This window comes from Echeneis naucrates, chromosome 8 (genome assembly GCF_900963305.1).
Source record: "Echeneis naucrates chromosome 8, fEcheNa1.1, whole genome shotgun sequence".
NCBI lineage: Eukaryota > Metazoa > Chordata > Actinopteri > Carangiformes > Echeneidae > Echeneis > Echeneis naucrates.
Genome location: NC_042518.1, coordinates 6,137,399 through 6,158,674, shown reverse-complemented (window position 1 = coordinate 6,158,674; position 21,276 = coordinate 6,137,399). Strand labels below are relative to the sequence as shown.

Here is a 21,276-nt window from a genome sequence, read left to right as displayed (position 1 = left end):
GGCCTTTCACACTTGCCGGAAGACATAAACACACCACGTATGGTTTGCACGCACGCCGAACCTGCACTGTCATTAATTTCAAAGATGGAGGGAGGTCAGCGTTGCCAGACGGTGTTTGTGTGTCTGTGTGCAAGCATGTTTGCAGGTTCGCATGGCAGGAGATGTGTGCTCACATGTATGTAGGTGAGTGTGCATGTCACTGAAGGGAGGCTTGTGTGGGAAACATGCATGTGCGCACACACACACGCGTGCATACACACATACACCGGTGTTGACAGGTGGCTGTGGTAAAGAGGTGGTCCCTGAGCTGGGGTCTGCCTGTCTCTGGCTGAGAGAGAGAGGAATAAAAAGCTCCCAGCAGCTGTCGCCCTAATTCCTCTAACACGGTGCTTGTGCTCTGATTAGAAAACAGATCTGGCCTCTAATTTACTCCTGACACCAACTAATGCTCTATATCTCAATCGCTCCGTCCCTGCTCGCCACTGGCCTGACTAACCGGACACACACACACACACACACACTAGTTTCTCAGAGGGCGAAGAGAGACACAGGTATAATTGGCACACGCTGGTTAAGGATTGAGAACGCTCATCTGTTGTCACCTCGACACACACACACAGACTGGATTGTTCTTCTCCTCAGTCTGCAACACAGCTAACCATGCCTGAAGAGTCAAGTGTGTTGCTTCATGACAGCTTAACGGAGCAAATGTCCCTGTGTGTAAAACGACGTGCCACACACAAGTGCAAACTGATTTTTTTTTTTTTTTTTTTCCCCTTTCTGAAATAAGCGGAAATCTTTTTGGATTGTAACCATCATCCCTAGATGAGAGACTCATCAAATATGTTGTACATGTGTACATGTTGTGGATAGCAATTTAATTTTTTTTTTTTTTTGTCTTTAAAGAATTTTTTTGTGCTCTTATGATGAAAGATGTTGGTGTTTAATTGCAAATAATAATAGCAAAGATTAACCACAAAACCCTGAAGTTTGTTTCGCTTTTTAAAAAAAAAAAAAAAAAAGATTTTAATTAGAATAATTAAAAGCTTTTATATCAAAGCTGAAATAAAGAAACCAAAAAGTTGTCAAACTCAGGTTGCATCAGAGTATGTGCAAAGACAAATGAGTTTAAGCCATGCTGGAAACAATATACTACAAGAGTGTCTTTCTATCATCTTTCAGTTAATTAGGGTCGATTCATGCTCTCGGTTGGTTTCTATTTTTAAGTGGTCAAAAGCCAAAGATATAAGCAAAGGAAGTTCTTGTCTTCAGTTCACCTAGTTTCACGTTTCTGGGTTTTATCTACAGCATGAGCCAAAATCCTGTAGGTGGCCATTTTTATGTTATAATAATAGTAAAGAATTACAGAAATAGTACGATATAGATGAGTTGAAGCAATCAAGTGAGAAAATGCTAAGAGATTTCAGTGATGCCAATTTTCAGGATGCCAGGAGAGGAGGAAGAGGGAGGAAGGGGGGGTGGGGGGGGTGGCTGGGTGTCGTGGCGGGTTTGACCCAGCAGGGGGCAGAGGTGTGATGCAGGGAGTGGGCGGTGACAGCTCGGTGTCACACTGGACACACTGGGTGTCTCCCCACCAGGCTGAGAGAGAGAGAGAGAGAGAGAGAGAGTGAGAGAGAGAGAGAGAGAGAGAGAGTGAGAGACAGGGAGGGAGGAAGTTGACAAGGAGTCAAGAGGAAAAGGTGAGAGATCAATCTAAATCTGTATGTGATTGTGTGCGTGTTCACAGTCTGCCTGAGTTCTGGACCTTGAGAGTACAGGTGTGTTGGTCTGTGTGTTCTTCACTGGGAGATTTTGGTCTATGAAATGCATCATGTCACTGTGATGAAAATTCACCTCAGGAGATGAGAAAACTGACAATGTCTGATTTTATTCCATCAAACCTCCCTTAACATGTGTGAATGTGTTGCTGTGTAAAGGGCTACTACCAGGCAAGCTTTCTTTGTGTAAGTGACTCCCTCTGTGTGTGTGTGTGTGTGTGTGTGTGTGTGTGTGTGTGTGTGCGTGAAATCCTTTTTATTTCCTCTTTCTTCTCTCTCTGTCCCTTGTATCTGTCTCCAGGGACTCACTTGGCATCTCTCCCTACTTTTAATTCTCGCTCCGCAAACTGCTGCTGTCTGAGCACAAGCTGGCAGCACATACACACTCACACACACTCTTGGTTTCACAAATGCAACGGTGGTGCCCCCCCCCCCCCAATCCAACCACCAACTCCTCCTCCTCCTCCTCTCCTCAATAGGCAATGAAAGACACCCACACAGTCGCCACTCATCCGGTTTAAACGCAACACACACTTCTCTTTTTCACATCACTGTCATCTGAAATATTGGAAAGGAACTCACAAACACATACAAGGGACATCAGTGACACAGTACAAGTCGGATTCAAAGAGATAAACAGAAATACACACACAGCAATGAAAGACTGAGATGCTTAAGGCCTCCCAGGAAACACACACTCATCTTCAAACACGCACACAGACATTTCATCACTGACAGTAGCTGAGAGACAGAGAGGCAGCATCGCTGCTACCCAGAATACAAATCCGGTGTGAAAGAAAACACACACTATGAGCCCTTAAAACATAAATAGAAATCAAAGAAGCTAAAGTACATGAACGTTTCACATTTATTTGTTTATTTCAGTTCCCACTAGCTCCTCCTTCAGTTTGGAAGCTGCACAATAACATCACTGTCACACAACCAGCCGCACGCATACAAGTTCCCCAGCAAAACATACACACACGCTGACAGGCAGACGAGCCAAACTTCAAAAGCAAAGAAATAAATTAATTACGGACGAGTCTGATAGGGATGAATAAATAACATAAGGGTGTGTGTGTGTTGGGGGGGGGGGGGGGGGGGGGGAGACAGGAAGCACTGTGTGCAACAGTAAGAGAGGAAGCAGAGAGGGAGATGCAACGATTTTTTTTTTTCCTTGGAAAGAGGCTGGAGGTGCAGGCGGTGAAAGAGTGTGTCACACACACTTCTAGCCTGGTTTGAGTTAAACTGGCTCAACTGCAAAGATGGAATAAGCTCCAAACGTAGAAATCTCTGCAACTGTGTGTGTGTTTGTGTGTGTGCTGTAGGTGGAAGGCGCCTGCAAGACTCAGCATGAAGCCGAGTGACTTGCTTGTCTTTTGAGTTTCCTACACTGTCTTTTTTTTTTTTTTTAATTATTTGGAGAAGGGTGTGAGTGTGAACGCAAATATGCAAATGAAACGGTTATTATTGCATTGCTCATCAAGCAGCGCGGAGCAGACATTAATAGGCTGATGAATATGCATGTGAATTTGTTAATTAAGTTAATTATTCTGCTGAAAATGCATTCGTCTTCCAAGGACATCTTCCCCAGGATTCCAACCTGCTCCACTCATTAGTCATGCGATATTTTACACTGGGCGCTGGGACAAGAGGTAGAGAAGGGAGAGGGGGTGGTGCTGGTGGGAGGGGGCAACCGCGGTAGATATGTGTACAATATAAAGGGCATGATGGGTTTCATGTCCACTTCAGGACGGACAGCAGTGAGCACCTCAGAAGGATATGTGGGGGGGTTCAGGGATAGAGACAAAGCTACAGCAGGACGCTCCTAGTGGCCAGACGTTTGCTCTATCCCTGCTTTTCTCTTTCCTCTCCAGTAATTCCCCCTCTTCGCTGCTTTTCCTCTAATTGCTTATTAAAACCCTCTTAAATGAACTTTTTGTGCCAACTTTCCAACACATTAATTAATTGTTGTAGCCAATTAAGTGTCGCTGCGCAAATGAGCTTCAGCACAAATGGTCCTGCAGGGCCCGTCCACCCCCCCTTTCCCTCCCCAAAACCCCCACACTCCCCCTTCCCCACCAACCCTCACCCACACCCCTTTCCCCAACACCACCCTCACTGACTGCTTTCCCAGCAGCCTTTTCTGCCCTTAAAGTGGCAGCGTCACCACACAGAGCGTGGAGGAGAGACAATGATCTTGCCTTTATCATGAAGCCCTTTGAATCCAGACAGTGATGAAACGCTCAGAGTTGGCAGAAGATTTTTGGTTTGCAGAGGTGCAGCATCTTGCAGGGATGGCGATGAGTCCCTGGCTGGAAAGCTGTGAAAGGTCAGACAGACCAAAGTCAGTGGCTCCTTCACTTTCAGCACCCTCGCTACCACCACAATTATTGATTATTGATGCAGCTGATGAAAGGCAAAGCATCAAGAGAGCAACTGGTCTGATTTCATGACCTGACAGCGGTGACTTCGCATCACATCAACGCACATCTGTATCATCTGGCCAAATCCAGCGCAGCCTCCGGTTTGGGTCTCACTGCTGTCGAGCCATGAAGAAATAACGAGTGTATGTGACAGCAGTTTCTCACAAAACTATAAACTGAGGAGAAATGGAGATGGTGTTATGGCATCAATAAACCGTGCTGTTGCAGCAGTAAAGCATATATCACTGCTGCAGTGAAGTCAATCAACTTTCAAATATTTCATAAATAAAGATGTAGCCATAAACGAAATGACTGACATTAAATTTTGTTTGATAGAAGACAAAGAATAGATCTGATGAAGACAGCAAAATTTTGCTGCGCTACACAAGACGCATTTATAATCATGTAGGTTATTTCTACATTGATAGGAGTAAAAGATTGTAAATATCAGTCTAGAAACATACATTTTTGAAATTATAATAAATAATAATATATATATATTTTTTTTTTTAGGTATTCAGTTTGTGCTTGACATTAGCTGATCACATTAGCTGTGTGTGTGTGTGTGTGTGTGTGTGTGAGTGTCTTACATGTGGGACTGTGGGTGTCCCAGTTTCCCCAAACTGAGTTTACACATAGTCACTGATCAAACAGCCTCAGTCATCAAACTCAACATCAAACCATAGCATGGCTCAGAGAGACAGCACAGATTTACACTGCACAAAGGAGCACACACATGCACACAAACACACACAATAAATACCTGGGCATTTAAAGCAATAGATATACAACCTATTTTAAAAAGCTAACAGACTTTGACTCATGCTGATCCTGTTTTCTACATTCACACCGAAGATAGAAATTTATCACAGTAACTGGTAAAAGTCATAAAAATGAATGATGGAATTTATGGAGCGCTTCAGCTGCAGAATCCACAGTAATGTTTTGTCTGCATCAGTCAAATCTGAATGTTAACGTGGTCTTGAGTTAATAAATCTCTAGTTTGAGTCTAAACACTGTGTGAATGAGTAAAATATCCCTCAGTCTTTCATTATTTCTCTAATTTTGTCCCCGTCCCCTCATGGACACTTGGTGTTTCCCCGCCTCGCTCATCAGTCTTAATCTCAGCTTGGCCTCTCTTCAGTGAGAAGAAACAGTGGCTTGGAAAGTTTTAGCTTCAGAGCAGCACCTCAAAGGTCACCGCCCCCCTTTTCCATAGCCTGAGCTCAGACCCCAATAAAATGAGCGATAACAATGAGCTGACATCGACATGTTTCCTTTGCGCTAAATGCATCAGCATTTTGTGTAGTGGTGGTGTGTGTTTAAGCAGAAGGATATACAACCCTAAGTGCTCTTTGTAGTCGGTCGGGGTCTTGGCAGATGTGTGATGTGAGAACTGGGTTCATCATTTACACACATTTTAGACAGAGCTGCCATTTGTTCAAGGTTGCCAGATTTCACATGGTAGAGAAAGGGCATCCAACTGCTGAGATTATAGTTACACAGTCGTACACAGTAGATTCCAGATTTGCACTCTAGCAGTCAGCTTGCACTGACTGAGGGACTGAGATAATTGGACTGAGCAGGAACACAAAAATACACTTTCATGAATAAAAATTTGGCATAAATTGACTGAAATGCACCGTCAATCAATTCCCTATTTGTTTGGAAGTCCACCAAAAATCACTGCAGCTGACAGTGAAGCAACGGCATCCAAAATGGAGGCTGTCGCTTTCGCCAGTCTCTGCCATGGCGAGTGTGTGCTTCAGACTGGCAGCATGGCACATTTATGGGCATTCCCCATAAGGTGCCTTTCTGATTGATGGCACCGCCTCATGCACCTCCCTCTCTTCACTCCTCTGTCCTGATTTATTCGTCTAGTCTCTGTGACTTGGCACTGGCATTGCCCACTTCTTCTCGTGTGGAAACTCCCTGCGGGCACATTCACTATTATTTGGAGTCCCGATGGGTGAAAGCATCAGACAGAAACATACACGCACACATGCGCACACACACGCTGTGCCGTCTCATCTCACTCACACTGGGCCTGTGCTAGAGGGCAGGTGAGCCTCCCACTGCCTTCACTCTGAAAGGATCTCTCACCCAGAGGGCTCAGCTGCTTGGTGGGCCAGAGGGGTAAGCAGCTCTGTAAGGCTGCCAAGTGAGGAACTGGTCTGGGTATGCATGAGGCCAATCCTAGTGCATGCACATGCACGCACGCAAACACACACAGCCAGTCTGCATGAACCTTGCAGGCTTCTGTTGTTGCCAATCTGCAGTTTATGATCCTTGTCTGCCTGTCAGGATCTTCATAAAGAGATCAACCCAAGTGGCGAAGGAATCGACACATCAATAAGATTGATGCATAGAGAGCACTTCATGTTACTGTCTGACTGGGTCAACCTCATATACGCCACACATCAGGCCACGAAAAGGAAACAATTCGTTATAAAACCTACTGGATTTCACAGTGAACATTAAACTGCCACACACACCAGGAGGGTTCTTAAATTAGCTTCTTTTAAAATACAGCCTGGCATCATCCAAACTTGATTTGTAGCAACTGTTCACCTCAGACCACAACAGCAGACAAATTATGAGTCTGTTAAAGGAGAAAACTGACACACAACAGATTGCTTGTTACCAACAATGACAACATGTGATGGCCACATGCAGAAATTTAATCTCAAATGAGGTTTAAAAAAAAAAAAAAAAAAACCTCAGTGAATGGCAGGATATGAATAGACCTTCCCATTTTTTTTCTTAACTTCTGATAAATTACTAGCTCTCAGTTCAGTTTGAATCATTTTTACCTGAGCAACTTTATCATGATCTTCCATACTTGTAATTTTCCTAGACGAGTCACCTGCAAAAATGACAGAGAACAAACATGAGTTACGAGATTACTACCAACAGGAAATTTGAGAAATTAATGTGCAGCTCTATTTGTACTGCTGTTCTCAACTCCCCTCAGGCATTTGCAGACCTCAGAGCGTGGACCTGATGCAGCTTGAGCCACAGCGTGAGTGAATGTCATTGCCATCTAGTGGCTTTGCTGAAATAGTCACAAAGGCCAGGAGAAATGATTCAACTGGTCGCATTACTTCCTTTAATAAACTGAACCAAGAAAACACATATTACAAAATATTTTTTTTCCTTTTTACAGACATATTCTCTCCTCTTCAAAAGCAAAAATTGAAACAGAACAATGGACCATCTTTTTTAAAGCGTGTATCATTTTCTTGATGTAGAAAATAACTGCACCCAAAAAAAGGAAAAGAAAGAAAGAAAAAAAAAAAAGAAAAACTACTTTTGCTGCGCATGTTGGCAGGGAAGCAAGGAGCAGATGAAGCTTTCAGAGCCCACCAGGAAAAAGTCTGAGAAATCAGCTTCTGAGCGTGTGTATATTTATAGCTTTATACGTCAACTAGCAGGATAGCTTGTGTATTATGGAGCAGTCCATCAAAATGGAGTGGTTTATTTCAGACACTAACATGAGCACTATTAGGTTTAGGTTTGTTACAACATGTTGGTTTGCTGTGTGAAGAAAATAGGAAATCCTTAGGTTGTTGCATTTCAGCTGGGCTGATGAAACATATAGTTGAACAGCCTTTATGTAAAATTAAAGTAAAAATAGCAGAAACTTAGTCCAAACTTCCCAACTGGGCTGAGATCATTCAAGGGGTTGCTGGATGGGTGGGGCATCACAGAAAGGAGGCACAAGCTGAAAGCAGGGGAGCTAGTTTGTATGTAAGGTTCAGTGAGAAACTCAAGGTCCTTCAGGGTTGTTTTTTTTTTTTTTTTTTAAGTTTGCTCACAGCCTCAAATCTACCAAGACACAGCAACTCAGCTTATATTCACTGACACTGTCCCAGACACCTCTCCATCACAGAGTAGAGGACAAAGACTTGACTCCCCAAAACACTGACAACCGTATTAAAAGTGGGCACTGTAGTGGGCACGACAATCATTTGTTTAAGGGGTGGGTTAGCAGACCACAGCTGCTTTCAAAGTTGAGTGTCAGCAGGCTGGCACTGAACTTGGAAGCTAAACTTCAATCAAGACCTTTCAGTGGAAAGAGAAAGGGACTGCAAGTGAAGACTGCCCTGAACAGGTCAGAACCAAGCCCAGGTCCAAACAGCAACATGACAGCTTGTTCTAAGGGCAGCGATGTTCAGGACCAAACCGGAAGACCCTTCTTCTTTCTTTCAGACATTCATGTTCAAAATCTTCATTTCAGCTTTTACTACCTGCTCAGTCCAAATGCCTTTCCATTCAGGCCAGGGTTGCTGCAGTCATCCCATAATACTTGGGTCAGTCTCATAGGGCCTAGAGAGGGTCAGCGGGCAGCTCCGTGGGAAAAACGGAGATCCTGGTCCTTAGGGAACTGGGCTGCAGTGGTGGGAGCAGCAGTCACCAGTCCTGCTGGATCCTCAGCTGCAGCAGAAGGTTTAGGTGGAGAGTCTGCAACCCAAGGTGGGGGGGGCTGTCCCCGTGCTGTGGCATCCAAAGCCGGAGAGGGTTCTTTGCCGCTCTTAGAGGCTGCAGCTTCCGAGTCCTGCTGAGAGATGAGCTGGAGCAAGGCAGCTGCCACAGCGGGGCTGATGTCCTGGCTTGGTTGGGTTTCTGGACCGGCCTGCTGAAGACCTGGTGGAGGTGGCCCGGGTGGAGAGGGTGGACGCTGATCAGAGGAAGGTGGCACCTGGTTCGAACCAAACCGTTTCTTTTTGGACACTGCACCATCTAAAGGAGTCGAACAGGACACAAGACAACACGTCAGTCAACAGATCATATATTGGCATATCACGTTTAATATCTATACATGTACCATCTTTACATTAATGGTTAAACTTATTTGTGGCCTCTGTCGTATAACAGAGAATTAACAAAAATAAAGAATGGGTATTTATCAAATGGGCCTGATGAAAGAACTGTGGGGTTATACATTTCTTTCCTTCACCACAAGAGGGAGAGCAGAGGGCAGGAAGTGTAACATTTTAGTGTAACATTTAACATCTTACACAAAATATCAGTATAGACACTACCGGTTGGCTTTTATGGACTTCCAGTTAATGTGTAGATGCTGCACAATAAATTTGAAAATATTAGTACTGCAGAGTTACATCAGGCCTGTGAAATATATAGGAGCATGACCCTGTCCAATATGTTCAGCAAATGCTGTTGGTGGTAATAACACAAATCATGTTTTAACTAATTCTGAGCATTTATTAAATATATTCAAGTTTATAAAAAATAAAAGGGATGTGGGAAAATATTGGAGAAAGCATGTACAGCTGTATAAACAGAAAGTGACTTTTGTATAAGAAATGTAAGTATTAAGAAGGGAGGGACAAGATCAAGCTTTTCGGTCTATTTTTTTCCCTGCCAAACTATAAAAGGGTAACAAAGCTTCAAGGATTTCAGAGGCTGTGGCAGGATAAATAAGAAGAAAACAGGACCGTTACCATTCCAGCATCAGCAGCAGAGTGAACAGTTTTATTCGACTTGCTAATCACATTTGTTGAGCTAATATCGGAGTCAGCGTGAACAGTTGAAAACAAACAAAAAAAAATGTGTGACAAAAACCAAAGGAAACGCATGCAGGTGAAGTCTAAAAGATTCAAAACATTTATTTTTCACTTGATAATTTATTAGACTTTCTTCATAAAAAGGCTGACATTACAGACCGTTTAAAGCAACATCTTTCATTGTGAAGGATCCATGACACCTGCTTTATAATGAAAATGAAGTAAGGAAGGAAAAAACATGTGGAAATGGGACAGATACAGAAATAAAGATTGTGAGGAGGAAACAAGGAAGAGGAGCGCGGAAGGGAACAATACAGTGTGAAACTTTTCACTCAAAAGAATAAAACTACACCTTCCTCTGGTTTATTGAGTAGACAAAAAGACGCCCATGTGCACCAAACCTCTCACTGGTTACCAGGGTCACATGAAGTCACAAAGACATTTCGCAGGATTTTCTCTTGCCTGTTTGAATATATCAAGTGGTCAAAGGGACAATGGTGAGAATTCGTTTTTTTTTTTGTTTTTTTGTTTTTTAAAGGAATGTCGGGGGAAAAAAGGAAGGAAGAACGAACAAAGGAAGCGGGGAGGGAGATTTGTACCCCAATTAATGGCTGAACTTTTCATTTTGCTGATTTCTTTAAGTCTAATGTGAAATTAATTTGAAATACTATATAGGAATCTTGAGTGCCATACCTCAGTTTGTTTGTTTTCTGCCCTGTCACTCTTGCAGTCCCTAGTGATTTCCACTTGACCCTGGTTTCCCCCCTTTTCTTCCCCTCCACCCACTAAAGACTAAACCCAGACTTGCCCTTGCGATCAGTAGTAGAGGCGGACGAACCGCGCGTTAGTGCCTCCTCTGATTGGACGCCGTTACTCTCGTCGCCTTGCTCCTCAGTTTGAGGTTTAATGATGTGACCTAAAATAAGAGCCAGCAGGTTTGCCTGGTCTTCCTGGTTGAGTGGCGGGTCCCCAGATGTAGGCGAGAGCTCCTGGGGTTCAGGAGGTGGCTCTGGTGGCTGGGGCCTGGCAGCAGACTGGGCCTGGTCATCTGGGGCTCCCTGGTGGTCAGAGGCCCCGCAGAGGGCCGACAAAGACTGGCTGAGAGTCTCTGCGTTAGAGAGGTTGAGGAGCTGGGCTACCTGGGGCAGGCTGAGATCTGCCTGTCCCTGGAGGAGGTTTAGTAGCACTGCCAACTCTGTCTGGTTCAGCTGCTCTGCAACAGCTCCCAAGCCTAAACACACACACATTCACATGGCCAGGATTCAAACTGTGAACATGCAGCACTGTGCAAAGAGCATCACAAACATTTTTTTTTACATTCAAAATTATTTTAGTCACACTCTGAGTCAACGCAACTGTTTATCAGTACACTGAATTTCCAACATGCTGCTATGATAAGGTGCCCACGTGATTTTCTAATTAGGATGCTGACCATGAGCTACAACATCCCCTGTTCAAATCCAGCCAGTTGTTGAATACTATTACTCATCTCTCTCTGTATCCAACACCCATAAGAATAGAACTTGGCTGATTTGGCTGATCAGTTCGGCAAAATAATCCAAATTTACCTTGTGTAGAAAACATTCATTGAAAGCAGATCTTACATCCATATGTATTCCTAGTTAAGTACTTATGATAGATATGATTTGTGTGACAACTTACTTTCTAAGTTGGCTGTGGAGGATGGTTTTCCTGGTGGAGGTGGCGGGGCTCCAGCTGGGCTGGTTTGGGGCCGACTGTTCTCTCCACTTGATGTCCCTGTCGCATCTTTACGGGGCACTTTGGGCACAGGCACATCTTCGGGCAGGCCACTCTGACGTGCACGCCTTCTCTTCTTACTCCACAGCTCATGGCAGTCCTGATGGTGAGGAAGACTGAGGACAAAGTGAGCAGAGGTTATGTTATGTGCTCTAGTGGAGAGTTTTCCCAAACTCATAACTCAAGGACATTAGCCATGAGCTACTGACTCTGGTGGTGGCATTTTGCTCGGCTCCACGTCACACAGGAAGTCGCTGTTAAGAGCCTGCTCTGAAGTGCAGCGCCGCGCAGGGTCAAGAGTCAGCATTCGATCCAGCAGGTCCAGAGCAGGAGTAGGTAAACTGTAAAGAGGGAGCGGAAATGTTTTCAAATTCAGAAACTGACAGTCACAGGTACACCGGGAAAAAGAGCACAACAGTAAAACCATACAAGGCAAACTCCTCCCGTAGTTGCCGTCTGTACTGCTTCTTAGGTTTCATGGTGTTGAAGAGGGGAAGTTTGATGACATCAGGCCACACTGCAGGACAGGGACTTCCACACAGACGGCTAAAGGAATGGGCAGAGATGTAAGGTCAGAGGGTAAGAAAAAAGGGATGTAGCAACAATTTTAGTGTCGTGTTCAGTGACACACAACCTACCTGATGAGCTCCAGTTGGAGAAGTTCCTGGTTGGCCTGGAAGATGGGCTTCTTTTTAAAGAGCTCTCCCAAAATACACCTGGTAAAGGACAGATAATGGGTAGACAGAGTAAAAATGTTGAAAAGTGCACAACATACAAAACACCAGTCCACATCCACATGTTTTAAAATAAAATTAATATATATTGTTGGCTAAAAAGCCAACAGTACATGAGAGCACTGGAGACATCATTCTTGAATAGAATGCAAATAAATCTGAATGGATACACGGCTGCTACAGTGTCACTCACCCACAGCTCCAAACGTCAATGGCTGGAGAGTACCTCTCCTCTCCCAGCAGGAGTTCAGGGGGGCGGTACCATAGTGTGATTACTTTATTAGTGTAAGGCCGACTGGGTGCAAGGAAAAGAGGAAGCCAGTGAGACTCAGCACATTTTCACAGAGCACTGATACCCCATAAATATCTCCTTCTTGACTAATTGGGAGCTGTCTCAAAGACATACAGCACCACCTAGTGGACACCTTATTCTATATATATTTTTTAATCCAAAGTCATGATCATTCCTGCTTCAATTATCATCAAACCTGATATTGTGAGGCCACAATGATGTACAAAAATTATAAACATTCTTACAAACACATATGCTGATCTTACCTTTCCTCTGAATTGTAAAGTCGGGCCAAACCGAAGTCAGCCAGTTTGATCTGACCTCTGAAAAAAGAAACAGATAATTCAGACCAACATCACCAAGCAGGAGACAACAAGGTGTGTCAACAACTTTACTTTTGACTTTTTGAGACGGAGTTATGAAACTGGCTATGACTGAAATGTCGAAAACCCTAATTAGTTAATTAGTGAACATGAGCTGCATGTTGTATATTTTAATATCCATGGGGATTCCTTTATAAGTTGTACTGTTCACTTTGTTGTTGAAACACTGCACGTTTGGCCACTGTGGGTCTAATACAGGACTATCTCAGCCAAAACCATAAAAACCAAACTCAGCAGTTATATAGTGCAAATGACCAAACTCCATGTGTCTATTTTCAGTAGGCTGTATAGTGCAGTGGTATACTGAGGCAGTAACTGCAAACAAACAATCAGTGTGGGTCTAGATGCTCCATTAAATAACAAAATTCACATTTTGTTTTTTTTGCATTTATTAACATCTCAGCTTTTGCAGCTCATTCAGCTCCAGTCACTCATGCAACCAGTATTGTCTGCAGATTGGATGCACAATTGTACAAAGCAACCATCTGTGAGACCCTGCTGTACTCCTTCATTGTTATTTGAAGCGCTCAATTAAATTAGTAGTGCTGTAATTAGCTTTGCTGCTGATGCACCTCATAACGATTGCAGCCTGATCATTAAAGTCGGCATTCGTCTGCTTTAAGTCTTGACTATACCATATTTACAGACTGAAAATGCATTTAAACTGTCAACAGAAGTTTTAATATCCAAAGCTGTTGAGTAGATTTAAAGGTAAAAAAGTAAACACAAAGTCAATTAAACCACCTGTAGATTATAATGATGTATCAAGCATCGCAACAGCAATATTTACCAGAGTAAACACCACAACACACCATGTCCAAGTCCAACACTTCATCTTACTACTGGTTTCCAGTGTCTCTTACCTGTTGTTGAGCAGTATGTTGGAACATTTGATGTCTCTGTGCAGGAAGTTGTTCTTATGGCAGTAGTCTAGTCCCTCCATCAGCTGGCGCATGAAGCTGCGAATGTGCTCATGGGAGAACTGGACCAGGCCTGACTCCAGCAGGCCCATCAGGTCATGGTCCATGTACTCAAACACCAGGTAAAAAGCACCTAAAACGAAGGACCATACATTGAGGAATCAGAAGCATGATCTCTCACTCACACACACACACAACACTATGTTGCCTGTTGTGCACAGCTGTGATGTGACCAGTCCTGCATCCACAGCGATTTTATGTGCAGCATTAAACAGCAGAATAATTAGTGTACTTGGTTTACACTTTAAAACTATTTGTTTCATCTGTAAGTGATGATGAATATGAAGCCTCACAACGTTCCTGCCTGTCTCTTAGCTAAGGGTGCCATAACGATCATCATAAAAATCTTCTGAGTACAAAACATTGACATTAGCTACGTTTCTCAGAAAAGAACAGATGACTTTTCTTTCAAAAATGTCTCCAACATAATCACTTTTATCACAGCTGGTGTTGCTTACTATTATATTTCCATATAAACCACATCTGACAGATCACATCTGACCCTCTTACCTTTGTCCTTTTTAAAGTCAAGTGCATCCTGCTTGTCAGTGACAATCTCCTTCATGTTGACAACACTGCGGTGTTTGAGCTGCCGCAGAATCTTGATCTCTCTGATGGCTGTGATTGGGAATCCCTCCTTTTCATTGTCTAAACGCACTTTCTTCAGAGCCACCAGCTCCCCTGTGCATTCAGTGAAGACCCATATAAATTATTTAAAAATCTTTCAAGTGTTCCACTCACAACTTATCACCAATAATTCCTTACCAGTGTCTTTGTCCTTGGCCTTGTACACTTGACCATAGGTGCCTTCCCCTATGATGCCAATGATATCGAATTTATCTACACAGCGTTTGCCCCAGTCACTCTGGGTGTGTTTGCGCTCACCATATCGCGGGCTGCAAATCCTGGAAACAATCAACAAGAACAACAGCTTAGATATCATGTGGAGTTAAAAAAAAAAAAAAATTGAAAGTTAATGATTAGTAAGAGAAACTGACTTTGGTCTCTTCTTAAGGACTGCCTGGGGTAGTGGAGGGGCCTGACGGATGGGAGACTGTGGGGGTGAGGATTCACCTCCGGCTAGGGTTGGTGGTAAAGGAAGGTCGATCAGCGATGGTCTGCTGCGAACCTCCTTCTCCTTTCGAGATAATCTCTGAGGAGGGGTGGACTTCTTTGGACTGACAATGCAAAATACAAAAACAGCATTAGACAAAGGTGTAATTGTTTAAGGAGGATGAGGAAAAGCTGTTGGATTTGTTTGTCCTAAATGAACATATCCCATCATTACACCCATTACACTTACAACTCACCATTTTAGGTACAACTGTTAAGTGAAAACCATTCAAATGTATAGATTTTCAAGGTTTTCACTTAACACTGTGGCCACCAGATCTTAAATTTTGAGCTTTGTGATAATTTGCAATTAATTTAATCAACAAGCTTCCCAAGTCAGCTGTATTGCTGATATATGAGTTTTCTTGAACCTGGAGCCAAAGTTATCAGATGTCTTATCTTTGACACCCTGCATGTATGGTCAGGTTTTTCATACTTTGGTCTCCTTTAACACGTTTACCTTTCCTTCTGGACTGATAAGAAACACACTTAATTGCGGTGAGTAGCACACTCAGTTACAGAGCGCGCACAAGCTCATTCATGTACACATGCAGGGCAGAAAAGAAGAAATGCAAGCTGCAGTGTAGATTGGTGGATCAGTTGAATCTCCTCTCCACATTTTTTTCTCCTTTAAGTGTTAAGGTCTGTGTGTGAGACACTTTGATTGGTGATTATATGTTTGTGCGACTTATCTTGAGGCAGCACCTCACTGTTTCATCTCTCCTGGAAATGTAGCTGTAGTGTCTCTGGTTTAACATGTCACCACTGCAGCATTTTCACCTGGGAGTGAATGCTGATTTGACTCTTTCACATTGCCAACGAAACTCCAATTTTACATTATCATTCAACCAGAGTTAAAGGGGTCTTACACTCTCTTTAGCAATGTTGACCACAGGCATTTTTCTTACAGGAGATCAGGTGCAGTAAGCCAAAAAGGAAATTTATAACAATCATACAATGTCAGTAAACTAACAATATTTGTTATTTGCCTTTTGTGTAACAACTTTAACTCTCAAATATGGCAGCTCTGCACTGTAGTTACAAAGCGGGTAGTTGGTGCAAAGTGAATATAACCTTGTGTGCCATAGTCAAACAGTCAAGCAGGGTGACCACAAACAAGATGACATGATGTAAGTGTATCACTGACCCAGAAGTTAGGTTTTGCCTACAACAATCAGAATTTTATTAAAATGCCAAAAATAACAGCATTCACTCATGAGAAGTTAATATAGCTTCTTGTGATCTGTGAGATATTCATTTTATTCTTGACATGAATGATTGATTGTACACAAAGACTTTAGTAATGATTTATAAGGGATGCATTTTACAATTTGCTGCCCTGATTTTATGTGATTCCCTCCATCTGTAGGGTGTGTGTGTGTATGTGCACTGTTCGGGGTTCTCACCTGTCCTGAGTGTTTCCCAGCAGTACAGGTGGCAAGGGCAGGGGGGGCAGAGTCGACGTCTTGTGGAGTGGTGTTTGGCGGGCGGGGCTACGTGTGGGAACTGTAAGTGGGGCTGGTGACTTGGCTTGTGATACAGTTGAGGGTGTTGGAGGGTGAATACTTGAATCTGCCTGTGGTGGTGGAATTTCAGCAGCTGAACCAGGTTGGACTGGAGGAGAAGGCTGGGGAGGAGGAGGAGGAGCAGGAGAGGAGGTGGAAGAAGGGGGGAGAGGTGCAGTGACCTGATCTTCACCACTCAGAACATCCTGAGGTAACTGCACAGGTGGTGGTGGAGGTGGTGGGGGCTGAGGTTCTGCTGCTGCCGTGGAGTCTCTTTCTGGCTGTTGAGCCTCAGCTTTAGAGGGCCGTGAGGAGGACGGGCCTGCAGTTTTACGCACTGTTGGAGGGGGGGACCCTCCGCCACTCGCACGAGCAGCTGCCTCAGCTGCCTGGCGTTCCTTCTTCTTACGACTCAGTTCTGCTCCTAGGCTGGAGTTAAGTGGCAGGCGGGAGGAGGGAGGGGAGCGGCTAGCTGGCCGGCTGACATGGGAGCTGGCCCCTGCTCCACTAGAGGAAGTGTGCCTCTTAGTACGGGAACGCGACGAGGAACGACGGGAAGAGGAGTAATGTAGAGGGGAGCGACTCCTCGAGCGGCCTGAGCGCCTAAAAAGAAACATTTTTAAGAAGTCATGAAAAACAAGATTCTTCTGCATCTTCCTGGGATCAAATAATTCAACAAAACATTTCCATTGACACTGAAACTGTCAACTCTGACAAACTCTTCTAAAACATGGTACAGTACATGTCAGACTTTTAATTTGGAAAAATGATGGCTATAAATGAGCTGGCAGTGGAAAAAACTATTGCTGACAAACCAAAGAGACAGATTGTATCTAAACTTAACAGTGCACTGAAGTGATTATTCATTTTTGAATTTCCTGATTTACATTTGCTGAGTTTCTGTTCTGATCATAGATATATGCTTGTTTTCCTGAGAATAATACAAGGTTAAACCTAAAAGATTTATTATGCAATTTTGGAGATAGTGAAACATAGCAAGGAGCAATAATGACAACTGTTGTATAATGGGAAGAAATAAACATTGAGTTCTAACAATAATTATTATACAATTTATGATCTGTATTATTGTATAAACATATCTTACATCTGTAGTGAAACTAGAGAGAAATCAACACAAAAAAATTGAGCAAATGAAGGAGAAATGGTTGCACAATTCCAACCATCAGAGCGTGTGGTCTACAAGCAGAACAGCCTTGACCGTGTATGTTTTGATCTTACATCCTTTGTTTCATTTTCTCACCATTTCACACTATTTTGTCTGGGATATGCTGAGAAAAACGTCCTTGTGGAGAACTTGCAGTTTTCTACATGCTGACTCTTGCAGCCAAATTCTTTTAAACAGCTGGCTGTTTGATGGAAAAAGACAGACTCTGCAAGTTCAACAGGTGTGCCTGACTATAAACTCTCACTAGTGGTTGTTAATATCTCTTCAGTAGCTCAATAAGTTGTACAGAGGTTCATAAAATGTAAAAATGAAAAAACAGATTTGGTTTACAAGGTAAATTCTGATTTCTGTTCTCTGAAACACTCAACAAGGCCTCACATATCCTACACTTCCTGTTGCCTGGTGTGTGTCTGAGTGTTGGAGTAAGATAACCAACTTCTCATAGTACATTATCCAAAGGACTGAGCACCCTGCACAGTGTACTCACCGAGACATGGGGCTGGTGCTGGAGGACCTGCGGGCACCATAAGGGCTGATGGAGCGTCTTCTTGAATAGGGGCTGCTGTCTCTCTCATAGCTGGAAGACCTGTGTCTGCTGCCGTAGGGGCTCTCAGATCTCTGCCTGCTGCGGTGAGACAATTCCCCATAGGGGCTGGGGCTTTGCTGGGCTACCCTCCTCCTGGGGTAGCTGTCATCCCCCTGCTGCCCATACCCAGGACCCGGTGGACTCTCGCTGTCGGCGCCCCCTCTTGGGCTGGGCGAAAGAGCGGAGCTGGTGGCCTTCCTGCGAGGGCTGCCCCTACTTGAAGACTTGCCCTTAGGGCTCGACTTGTGGCTCTTGGAGGATTTGCGGTGGCTCCTGTCTGCCCGGCTCCTCTGGGAAGAGGGGCGGCTGCCCTCCCCTCGGCCCTCTCTCCGTTGCTGCCTTTCTTTCCGAGACTTCCCTGAGCGGCTGCTCTCCTTGCTGCGGGATGAGGATGCGGAGGAAGTAGTGCTACCTACACTGGTGGCAGGCTGTACCTGGGAGGAGAGCATCAGCTCCCCGCGTTTCGAGTCCGCTTCTGGCTGGACTTGGCGCTTGGATGAGGAGCCTGATGAGGCAGCCTTCTCCTTGCTCTTCCCGGAATTCCCTTTCTCGCGGTCTTTGCTGCTCTTTTTCTTGTATCCACGTTCCCCATTCCCAGACTCTGAAATTTTATTTGGGTCTTTTGACTTTTTCCGGGAGTGTCTGTGGCCCCTGTTCTCTCTACCGCCACCTTCTCTTCCGATATCGTCCCTATCGTAGTCTGGGGAGGGCTCCAGTCGGTCCCCTAACCCCCTGTCGGAAGGCCTGGAGGACGGCGGGTCCGAGAAAGTGTCCGAGTCGGAGCTGATATCGTCGTACTCCACCAGAGGCTTCACCGTGTTGACACCAGGAGGCGCCGTATCGCCCAGGGTAAAATTTTCGGGTCGCGGTGCCGCCGAGGGTTCCCGAATATGTTTGGTTGATTTATGCCGTTTGCGTTTTGAAGAGGAAGAAGACATCGAAGATTTTAACTGCACCTTGCCGTCTTTGCTCGTCATGTCTCCCGCAGAGGTATGGGTCGGGGCCTGGGTCTGGTGTGCCGCACCGCTGATGCTCGATTCCGGCTTCCTCTTGGTCCCATGGTGTCGGTCCGACCCAGGCATCCCTCACGCCGACACCGGTACCTCTCCTACGACTGGGCCTCGGTGGTCCAGGCAATTCATTCACAGGAAATCAACGGCTACTCCAAAATGCCGAAAGCAAAGTGTTACCAAGCAGAAACAGGGCAAAGAAAACACACAAAATAAACACACCAGGCCGCTCACGTCCAGTCCTCCTCAACGCCAGTTCATTCCGTTGAGATCGCCGCCATAGTTCGTCAAAGCAGAAAAATGCCACCGTTGTTTTCCAGCTCTGTAAAGTTTGTACTCTGAATTAGTCAGTGAACGAAAAAGATCCCAAGGAAACATCGGAGCATTGTAGTGTCGCCTCCGTCTCAATTTAGCTAGCACTGCTAGCTAATGCTCGGCAGCTAGCGAGCTGACTCGTAAAAAGGAAAAAAAAAGTCCCTTTGTGAAAGCTGTCCTTGTCCGGTGCCAAGTTAAGTAAAGGTGTTTTTTATTCCACAGAATTACGGTCTTTGCTTTCAGAAACAAGCAAGAGCCTTCATTAAAAGACGCTCGAACAAAATGAAAACTTGACCTGGTTGGTACTGTTTACATGTTCCCTTTAATGTAAGTTTTATCCCCTATAAATTCAATATTGAATAGAAATCATAATATTTTCGTGTGCAGTAGATGTTCCAGTTTATTATAAATGGCTCTGGGAATCAACCTGGCCTATATTTAGGGCGATGCTAGTGGATTTAGTATCATCCACAGCCCTATCTGAAGAAGACTACAAACGCCATTGTGGCTCCTGTGACTAGCAACTTCTGCGCACGGCTGAATAAACCGGAAGCAGGAGCCCTGTCAGTCTTGGGCGTATCATAGCGACAGCCTATCAGGACAGAGAGCCCGCCTACTGTAGCCGAAGTGTCGCGACAGCGACGCAAAAATGCATCAAAACGAGCAAGTAAAAATAAATAAATAAATAAATAAAAATTACACGACCAAGTAATAGTAATTGCATTTAAACACACAGCGTTGTTCTCACGGCAAGTGGCGATTTCATTTTTAATAAGGAAGCAGAAACAAAAGAAGGTGACATTCAAAACTGCAGGCGGTCCTGATTACAAACAGGCAAAGCAGGCAACTATCAGAAGGTCCTAGAACTACTGGGTCGTCCAACGAGCCGTTTCTCATCTGGTTTCAATTAATTTATATGTGAAAATCAACTTGAGAATTTGAAAATTAATTTACAATATCAAATAATATGATACGGGCCTTCACAAGTTTCGATCTAATTTTCAGCACCTTGTATCAGTTCAGATTAATACATATAAACTTTTATCTTTTATAGATATCTTTTATCTTTTTTAACTTTTATTATTTTATCACGTTGTCATAAAATAATGCCTTTAATCAACCAAGTGGGCCAGGCAATTTTCTCACCTTAAAGACCGGATAACTATATACATTACACAGAGGCACAAACAGTAGATTAATCAAGTAATATATGGTGGCCTGATATTGCATAAAGAAATACCTATACTTTTTATATGACAAAAAAATTAGAAGAGAAAATTCAAGGTAATACAATAATAACTGGAGTCAAAGTCATCTACCCCTCACCATAGATTATATACATTCATAGATTAGCGAGTTGATCTAAAATCTAAATTTGAAATAAATATCTGTGAGGATGATGTGTGAACTGGTTTGGAAGCCAATGGGCACAAACCAGTGTGAAGTGGAAATTTAAGGACCTGCATCACACCTACAGGAGAACAGTCTAGACTGTAGAGTGATGGAGACATCTTATATTCACCACTTAAACTTTTGAAATTACAAATATGTAAATATTCACCCAGGGTGGATTCATTTTAATGAAGGAAGCATCATAAATGTCATTAAGAAAATTTAATTTGGCCATTTAACCTTTTTAAATATATATCTTAGCAAACATATAATCAGACAATCACTATTGT

General features: G+C 43.8%; 1 protein-coding gene across 2 annotated transcripts; it reads right to left on the bottom strand.

Annotated features, from left to right (window-relative positions):
• Positions 1 to 7,211: 7,211 nt before the first annotated feature.
• cdk12 (cyclin dependent kinase 12) lies at positions 7,212 to 20,106 on the bottom strand. Of its 2 annotated transcripts, XR_003841043.1 has the most exons (15): positions 18,171 to 20,106; positions 16,399 to 17,100; positions 14,878 to 15,057; positions 14,645 to 14,784; positions 14,390 to 14,560; positions 13,763 to 13,952; positions 12,783 to 12,839; positions 12,418 to 12,519; positions 12,129 to 12,206; positions 11,920 to 12,036; positions 11,700 to 11,831; positions 11,395 to 11,606; positions 10,541 to 10,963; positions 8,455 to 8,947; positions 7,212 to 7,259 (listed from the first exon to the last, which is right to left on the bottom strand). XR_003841043.1 is itself a non-coding variant. In XM_029509435.1 (14 exons), the coding sequence occupies exons 1-14, from the start codon at positions 19,349 to 19,351 to the stop codon at positions 8,544 to 8,546; spliced, it is 4,089 nt and encodes a 1,362-aa protein (XP_029365295.1). In that variant the 5' UTR covers positions 19,352 to 20,106; the 3' UTR covers positions 7,993 to 8,543. The 2 variants fall into 2 exon arrangements, 1 of the variants encoding a protein (XP_029365295.1); XM_029509435.1 differs by lacking the exon at positions 7,212 to 7,259 and having other exon boundaries at positions 7,993 to 8,947.
• Between the last annotated feature and the right edge of the window lie 1,170 nt (positions 20,107 to 21,276).